Genomic DNA, 9,294 nt, shown 5'->3' with positions numbered 1-9,294 from the left:
AGCCGCCCCCGCCCCTCCCCCTCCGCCCTCCGCCCTTCACCCCACCCCCAGGCTTTCCGGAGGGAATGAGAGGGATGGAAGGAGAGGGAAGGGTTGGTCCTGAGTCAGAGGGACAGACACAAACCGACAAAATTCCTTGGTCCGGCGCCCCTTCACACACACAGTGATTCACACTTAAACACGCAGGGGCCGTTACTGGCACAAATACACAGAATATGCAGCACTCACTCAGCTACACACAACACCAGGGCCAGGGCCGATGCTGTCACACACATGACGCACATACACCGTGACTGACATGTATACACACAGGGCTGACACTGATGCACATACACCGATGAGCCGATCTGGGGACAAACAAAAACACAGGGTCGCCTGGGCACACGTTGCTCGCACACACCTAGCAATGCACTGTACATCCAGGCCAATGCCGACATGCACAGTGACAGCCCCACAGGTAGAGACACACATACGAACAGCAAACATGCACGGCAGTCAAAGTGGGCGGACACACACACACCAGGGCATGGTGAAAGTTACGTTGGTGCGCTCACACAGCACCCGGACACACCTTCCTCTGTGCCCAAACACAACTGGGTACACTCAGCCCGCGTGTCCTTGGCTGAGTTGTGAACTGATACAAACACACAGTAGCGACCAGCAGGTGGCATGGGGGTTAAGGCGCTAGACACTTAACCCCCATGGCTGACCATGGTTTGAGTCCCAGACCTGGTGGCTTGCTTTCTCACTTTCTATCTCTCTTCCTCTCTATTTCTCTCTAATCAAATTAAAATAAATGAATAAATAAAAATTAAATAAACAATTATTTTAAACACACACACACACAGTTGCAGAGACACGGGAGCCTGCTGCAGACACACAAGCATGGAGACACAGACATTCACACGCACACCGGTTGGTGAGCACCCCAGACTCGTGCACCAACAGGCAGTCGGGGTTGGGCAGGAGGGTGTGTTTACTGCCCCGCTGTGAATTTATTTCTCTCGCTCTGCCGCTGGTTCTCTGAATACACATCACACACACAGATGGGTCTGCGGTGACGGTCACACAGCAACATACTTACCCCGTGACATATACAAGACACCACAGAGACATCAGTGGACACACACGTACATATACGCGGACAGCTGGCAGGAACCCCACCAACTTAGCCATTGACACATCCCCAAGGAAATGGAAGCCGCACCAGGACACACTTACACCCATGGGTGCACACCTGTGAGCTGACATTGTCACCTCTGTAGAGAGTACAACATAGCCACAAATGGCCTGCCCCCCACATTCCACTTTTACACAGTGGGTCACAGCTGTGAACACAAAAACACAGGGACCCAGACAGTGACACAAACACACACACCCTTGTAGCCCTGAGAAACTTGTAGAGACATACTATAAAGACCCAAACACACAGTGGGACGGACAGCCAAGCGACAGAATCATGCCTAGTTACACGCTTACACACACCTATCTGTGTACACTCACATTGAGACACCCATAGGAGCTGGCCCTCATATAAGCACACCTGCACTCGGGAGGATGACACTGATAATCATGCTGACGGGGTTCCAGAGGGACACGGCTAGACACCAGCCCCCCACTGAGACACGTGCTGGCCCTCTCCCATCCCAGACACTTCACCACACACACTGATACACGCACACACCCTCTCACACCTATGCCCTCCATGTCTCCTCTTCCCCGGGATGAGGTGGGGGACTGTCCCCACCCCCTCTCTGGGGTCTTGCCAGGCTGACTCAGGCCCCATCCCTGTGCCTACCGGGTCACTCGAGTCACGGGCCTGAGTCACCCTTCTGGGGGCTGCACCACTTCCTTGCACACTCAGGGCCCCCGGAATGCCGGGAATGTGGGCACCTCCCCCTCCCTCTACCCCAGGAGACCCTCAGCCAGGAGGCTCCTTCCCAACTCAGCAGAGGGGGAGAGGCAGCAGGTTGCGGTGCAGGAGGCAGATGCCCTTCAGGGCCCAGCCTTCTCCCCTGACTGGTCCTTCCCCTGGATCTGTGCTCCTCTGTCTCTCCTCGCCCATCAGGGGGATCCCCTGTGTTCGGGACCCCTCAGCTCTGTGTGACCCAGGTGAGGCCTTGCCCTGTCTGTGCAATGTAAGGGGTAGGCCACCCTGAAGAGGGAGGTTTCACCCTCAGACTTCCCTGCCTTGTCTCTCCGTCTTAGGTCACTTCTGTGGCCTGTCACTTCCTGTGTCCTTCATTCTCTCCCTGTCTGCTTCTCTTCCCTCTCTTCTTTGGACTCTGTCCCCATAGGGGAGCCTGGGTTGGAAGTCCCCTTAGGGCCGGAGTTGGGCAGGTTGTGGGGGAGGTGTAGGAGAGGAGGGCATGGTTGATTCCGGTGCCCTGCTTAGGTCAGGGACTGACAAAGGGGCACCAGGCCCACACACTGGGGCTGTGAAACAGCCCAGAGGAAATCGGGACAAAGAATTCCATTCAGAGAGGCCAGGGTGAACAGAAGGAGAGCGCGGCAGAGAGACAGAAGAGATAGAAAACAGAGACACGGAGAGAGAGAGAGAGATGAAGGAACGGGTAAAGAACAGAGACAGAAAGAGAGCAATGAGGCAATAGGCACAGAGAGGCAGGGACTTGAGACAGAGAGACAGCCCAGAGAGAGACAGACAAGCACAGAGAGGTGGGCAGACATTCCCACAGAGTTAGAGAGGGTGCCTTTGCACACACTCCTGCCCAGCCTGGCCCCCTATCTGAGCCGGCCCACACCCCAGACTCACCGGGAACGCTCAGGATGTGCTGGAGGCCATGGTCCGTAGTCGGGACGAGGACAGCGTCCTGGAGCCAGAGCAGGTCCACAGGTTCTGGGGGCCCCTGGGCTTGGCAGCTCAGGTTGAAGGGGGTGTTGGCGACCACAGTCCTGTCCTCAGGTTCCTCCAGGAAGTAAGGCAGGCCTGGGGGACCAGCGGTAGAGGCTGGGATCTGAGCCCCCAAGTGTCTGACCCACCACCAGGGTGCTGAGGTTATGGATGCCAGACCCCCTCACCACCCTCCGCCCATCCACCAGGACCCCTGAGCCTCCTTCAGCTGTCTGACACCCTCAGGCCTCTGTTGCCAACACATATGATCCCAATAACTGAACCTCCCTGTGTCGGACTCCCCAAGATATCTGAGCTCTCTTTTCCAGAATGTTAGACTCTTTTTTTTGGAGAGGTTTTTGCTATAGGGCGCATGTGCTCGCCAAACAGACAGAGAGAGGCAGAGAGACAGAAAGTGAGAAATCGCCCCCCAGGGGGGATGGCCACGCCGCAATTCCTTCTTCTCCATTCTCCTCTTGGGATCTTGGGCATGCACGCACATGTGCCCGGCGTGAGTTTAAGCCACCAGGTCCGGGACTCGAACTGCGGTCGACTACGTGGGAGTCCAGCAACATAACCATTACGCTAACTGCCGTTCCCCAGAATGTTAGACTCTTCATCTCATTTACTGACGAGGAAATCCAGGTCCCTGGGGTCACAAGCCTCTGACCTTTCTCCCCAGTGGCTTACCCCAACCACATCTGACTCCCAGGACATTGACAACCCCCAGATATCTTCTCCCCCCAGGATATTTGACCCTCTAAGGCTGCCCCCTTAATTTACAGAACCCCTATTTCCTGGCAGTCTCAGGCTGTGTATTCCTGGGGACACCCCAAATCCTCCAGCACTCACGGGATTCTTGAGCATGCCTTATGAAATCCCCATGTCTTTGGACCCCTCAGAAGGTGACCCAGAGCTCACCCTCCAGCCCTATATAGCCAGGCTGGGACACGAAGGTCTGTCCTTCCAGGACCACCGCACACTGGTATCGTCCCGTGTCCGAGAGCTGCAGGGACAAGATTCTGACAGGACAAGAGGAGGGACAGAGAAGTTCAGGGTCAGAGCTGAATACTGGGAGGGGTTGTTAGAACTGAGGGGGGATCTGGATAGAAAGCTCACAAACACTGTGAAGCGGGGACGATTAGTAACTCGGTTTACAGAAGAGGAAAGTGAAACCCAGAGGTTCCGTCACATGGTCAAAGCCACACAGCTAGCAAGTGGCCAAACCAAGATTCCAACACAGGTGGGCCGTGACCCAGTGTCAGGACGGCGGTTGTGTGCGGGGAGCAGGAGGGGCACGTCTGGGGAGACTGGACACCTGAGTTGGCTGACCACCTTCCAGTCGTCCTCCCCATCTTCGCCCAGGGGCACCTGCATCTGGGTGCTATCCGCCAGCTCTAGGACCTCCCCGTCCCGAAGCCAGTCCACTTCAGGGGGCTCTCCTTGAACCTGGAGCTCACAGCGAAGTGTCCCCATGAGTCCTCGGGCACTGGTGATGTTCCCTGGGCTCCCCACAAAGGGGTCCACCTCAGTCCGTGTGCCTGCGGAGGGGATGGGGAAGCATTGCCGAGGAATCCCAGTTCCCCAGCTCCTCCGTTCCACCCTGTCCCTGCCTGCCCACCAGCCCTCAGGCCCACATAGCTGAAGAGTGACCTCAGAGCAGGGAGGCGCAGGCTTTGAGGGGAGGATGGGAGCCTTCCCAGGGGACTGGGGTCCAGCGACTGGGCGGGGAAGGAGGCCCCGAATCTGGCAGCCTCCCACGCCCTGGGCTGCCTGGCAGGCCCTGCCCTGCCCCCTCTGCCTTAGCCTAGGGTCTCTGCTAAGTCTACCAGACTGGTTGGAGGGGAGAGGGGAAGAGGCCATGGAGGGAGATGGGTGAGAGATGGCAGAGAAGCCAGAGAAAGCCAGGAATGAGAAGACAGAGACAGAGAGGAGCAGAGAGACAGAGACTTTCTTTTCATGAGGAAAGAGGGGGGATGGAAGGGGAGAGTCACAGAGAGAGACTGAGAAGAGAAAGCGACAGAGACAGGGAGATTGACTTAGAGAACAAGGAGTGAAAAAGAGGGAGGGGGAGAGAGGAGAAGAAATGAAGACCCACAGAGATGGTAGAGCTGAAGGCAGAGACAGAGAGATAAAGAGATAGCCTGACCTCCCCACAGATGGAACGGACAGTGGTGGGCAGGGACAAGCCCAGGGTTGAGGTGCTGGCAGGGATGAAGGTTTTCCCCTAAGACTCCAGATCCCACTGCCTAAGTGCTCCTTTCGGGAAGATTCCTTCCTTCCTCAACTCGGGCTTCTCCCCAGCCCCTGACTGAAGTCCAGCCCCCACCCCTTCGCTCAGCCCCTCCTCGGCTGTCTGTCTCTCTGTGTCCATCTCTTCCGTCTCTGGCTCTTCACTTTCTGTTTCTGGTCCTCCTGTTCCTCTCCGAGTCTCTGTCTCCCTCTCTGGGTATTCCTGAGTCTGTTCCCGGCTCCCTCTCTCCAAGTCCCCTCTCTGTTGTCCCGAGGAAACTCCTAGGCCAGCTCATCGGCTCCTACCCCCCCATCCCAGCACCTGCCATCCCTCCCCACCTCCCCTCCCTCTGCCCTAGCCCCTCCACCACGGCCCTGTCCCGCTGTGTCCCCCATCACTCACCCAGGGGGGCCGCGCAGCCCCAGCAGCACAGCGCCAAGCCCCAGGCCAGCAGCGGCACCCTGCCCATCCTGGGGCGCCACCACACTATCTATGGATGCCAAACTTTCCTCCGAAGTTGCTGGGCACCCCGCGGAGGAGGGGGCAGGGCCGGGCTGTCCCCGGCCCTCCCCCCAGCTCTGGGCTCCCCGGATTTGGCACTGCCCGCCTGGCCCAGCGGCCCCTCAGGCGGCTCAGCTCCGCAGCTGCCCTCTGGTCTCTTCGGCCTCCTTTTCTCCCTTCCAGACTTGGGCAACCCTTTCCCCGCCCCTGGCTCCCCCCCTGCCTCCGCCCACCAGGCCCAGAGCCCAGGGGGCCACCTGGACAGCAAGGGGTTAATGGGGAGAGGAGAGGACCAGCCCCGTCTTAAAGGGGCCTGGGAGGGAGTGTGGGGAGGGGCAAGGGGGCTGCGCCCCAATCCTGGGCCACCGCCACGGGGAGCAGAGCCTCTCTGTGCCGGCCTGGGCGCTGTCCTCCGGGCTCCCTCTGCGTCTGGTAAACATTCCTGGAGAACTCCACTCCCCTCCCAGCCCGCGACGCCCCCTCGCCTCCCTCTCCGCCGGCCCCAGCCAGGCCTCCTTGGCCCTCCACTCCCCCACACGCTCCCAGCTCCTCTGCAAGGACACACTCACACGCACACACACAGACACACACACACACTCAGAACGTCGTCGACACACAGGCTGGGACAGGCAGAGACTCGCAGCGGGATGGAGACACGCCGAGGCCGGCCCCTGTCCATAGGCACACTCAGAGAAGCCGGTCTGAGCTGAGTCCGCGAGAAACCTCAGAGGTGGAGGACACTGCTGGCTGCGCATTCACGGGAGACACTCGCTTGGGGGACACGCCATGCCCACTCGGGCTCAGAAAGGGACACCAGTGCGTGGGCACACTCAGAGAGGTGGACAGCTCTAGTGCCCCAATACTGAGGACCCTGGGGGCAAGGGACTGGCCCCTGAGCCTCAACTTGTCCATCTGGAATGCAGGTGGGAGACTCAGCCTGCTGGCCGGCTGGCGGGGGTGGAGGGGGGGACCAGCTTGGCTAAGCGCGGATCCCTGTACATGTACATGGCAGCGGTGAGGTGCCCCGCGGCCCCCTGCACTTGCCCTGCTCTCTGCTCTGGTGAGAGCATCCTGGTCCTTGAGGGTCTAGTGCCCCCGTGCAGTCTTGCAGCAGGTCTACTTCCGTGCTCCTGCATGTTTTGCACACGGGGGGTTTCTGCATGCCTGAGTGTTAGTGCATATGGGGGCTGAGTGTCCCTCTCTGCATGGCCACTTCCCTTTGGGCATCGGTGTCCCTCCAGCTCACCACAGAGTCTACTGGCCGCCTGATGTCTCCCCCACCTGCCGCCTTCTCCCTGCCCCCTCCACTCTTCCTCACCCTCTCCAGCCCATCTCCCAGTTAGCAACCAGAGGGAAAGTTCCAGGCTGGGGCTAGCAGGTGACATGGATGTTAAGGGGGTTGGATCCCACATGTCCGGCTATGCAGTCCTGAACTCAGAGGCTTGGAAAACACGTTGGGCACATGTGCATGGGTGCTCATAAATCCTGAGAGGAGAGTGGAGAAGGGATTGCAGTGTGGCCATCCCCCCTGGGGCGCTTTCCCAGTTTCTCTCTCTTTCTCTCTGCCTCTGGCGAGTGTGAGTGCACACACCCTATAGCAATAAATAAATAGATAAAACCCCTCAAACCTGTCCCTTCCCTGCTTAACCCTGGGGTGGTCTCCCATCTCCCTGGCCACTCAGGGTCCCCCACCATTAGCCTCACTAGCCTCTCATTTATGCCCTGGTCATGGCCCCATCATCCCTCCTGCCACCCAAGCTTGAGCCTCGGGGTCCTCCTGGATATCCCCACTCTTCAGTTCATTACCAAGTTCCACAGAGGATTGAGTTGCACGAACTTCTCTCCCACCTGCCCTCGTCTCTCTGCAGCACCTTGCCCTGGTCTAGCCTTGCCTTCTCCTGCTTGGACCCCAGCTCTGGTCCCCTCCCTGGCTGCCAGGCTCCACTTGGCTCCTTCATCCCTTCTCCTATTCAGCAGTCAGAGGGATGTTCCCAAGCCCTGTCCCTCCCTGGACCCAAATCTTTCAGACAAACCCCAAACTCCTTACGAGTAGGCCTGCAAGGACCCCCTCATGTCCACTTGACCTTCCCTCCCTCTCCTCAGGACTCTCCTTTTCTCACCTAGAGAAGCTACTCCCAGGCTTTGGTGCATCCTCCTGCAGCCCTATGTCCTCAGCTCCTATCCCTCAGCCCCATCTCTAGGGTCCCCTCTCTATTGCCTCACTGTCTGGCCCCGCCCAGCCAAATCTAGGTCCCATGTTGTGTGTTGTTCACTCCCAACATCTTGTCCTTTCCATTGCAACATTTTGCAAGAGTTGTCATTATGTATTTATTGGCGTGATTATGTGCCTCATGTCTGACTCTCCCATTGGTCCATGGGTTCTGGGAGGACAGAGGCTGAGTGTACCCTGGTCACTACTGCATCCCTGCCACCCTGTGAAAGGACTGCCATGGAGGAGACAACCAATTGTGTTTATGGAGGTGGTACAAATATGTGCAAAGGTCTACCCACTTGTTTAGTATGTGGGGGCCCTACCCACCCAGGGCTCGGTGGGGCCCAGCTGGATGCAGAGCTAACTGGAATCTGAATTCATTCACTCAAGAACTGCTTGTTAGAGTCAGCAGGTGGTGTAATGGAGGGGGTACTTTCTCACTTTCCCTCTCTGAATCTCTGTGTCTCAAGAGACACAGAGAGGACCCCGAGGCTCAAGCTTGGGTGGCAGGAGGGATGATGGGGCCATGACCAGGGCATAAATGAGAGGCTAGTGAGGCTAATGGTGGGGGACCCTGAGTGGCCAGGGAGATGGGAGACCACCCCAGGGTTAAGCAGGGAAGGGACAGGTTTGAGGGGTTTTATCTATTTATTTATTGCTATAGGGTGTGTACACTCACACTTTGTAGCAACCTCACATACCCTATGACAAAAACCATGAAAAAGAACTTATTTATTGAGCACCTATTATGTACCCACGATTTACTTTGTGTGTGTGTGTGTGTGTGTGTGTGTGCGCGCGCGCGTGTGACTTAAAAAGCAAGAATTTATTTTCTTACCAAGACACCTGCAATTAACTTTGAGATGCACTTTTTTAAATGAGCCAAACAGGTGGATAAAAATATTCCTTGTATTGGGACCAGCAGATGGCGTAATGGCTATGTTGCTGGACTCCCATGTAGTCAACTATTGTTCGAGTCCTGGATCCAGTGACTCATACTCACATTGGGCGCATGTGTGTGCATGGCCGAGATCCCTAGAGGAGAACAGAGAAGGGATTGCGGCGTGGTCATCCCACTGGGGGGGTGATTTCTCGCTTTCTGTCTCTCTTTCTCTCTCTATCTTTCTAGTAAGCGCACGCACCCTATAGCAAAAGGAAAAAAAAAAAAAAAGAAAAAAAATTCCTGTGTGGGTCAGTGGTTGGCATGATGGTTAAGGCACTAGACTCCCCCATGACCGACTACGGTTCAAGTCCCGGACCTGGTGGCTTGCTTTCTCACTTTCCTTTTCTCTCTCTTCCTCTTTCTCTCTCTCTGTGTCTCTCTCTGCTGAGTGCACATGACCTGTAGCAAATTTTAAAATAATAATAAATAAAATTAAATAAATAATTATTTTTCAAAAGTTCCTGTAATACTAGGTGTCTGTAGTAAGCAAGATAAGTCCAAGTCCTAGAGAAGCTCCACTCTAAGGGGAAGAGAGACAATAACCACATAAATAT

General features: G+C 56.6%; 1 protein-coding gene across 2 annotated transcripts in view; it reads right to left on the bottom strand.

Moving 5' to 3' along the window:
* The window catches only part of AXL (AXL receptor tyrosine kinase), a 34,562-nt gene extending 28,571 nt beyond the window's left edge, over positions 1–5,991 (bottom strand). The window contains exons 1-4 of one of the 2 annotated variants that reach the window (XM_006165272.3): positions 5,487–5,991; positions 4,170–4,392; positions 3,773–3,873; positions 2,774–2,947 (exon numbers count right to left, since the gene is read on the bottom strand). In XM_006165272.3, coding sequence (XP_006165334.1) covers positions 2,774–2,947; positions 3,773–3,873; positions 4,170–4,392; positions 5,487–5,553 — 565 coding nt within the window. In that variant the 5' untranslated portion in view covers positions 5,554–5,991. The remainder of the gene's footprint in view (positions 1–2,773; positions 2,948–3,772; positions 3,874–4,169; positions 4,393–5,486) is intronic. The other variant, XM_006165271.3, reaches the window with a different exon arrangement.
* Between the last annotated feature and the right edge of the window lie 3,303 nt (positions 5,992–9,294).

This window comes from Tupaia chinensis, unplaced genomic scaffold (genome assembly GCF_000334495.1).
Source record: "Tupaia chinensis unplaced genomic scaffold, TupChi_1.0 Scaffold143861_1, whole genome shotgun sequence".
Taxonomy (NCBI): domain Eukaryota; kingdom Metazoa; phylum Chordata; class Mammalia; order Scandentia; family Tupaiidae; genus Tupaia; species Tupaia belangeri.
Note: the sequence above shows the minus strand (reverse complement) of the source record. Positions and strands in the feature narration are given on the sequence as shown.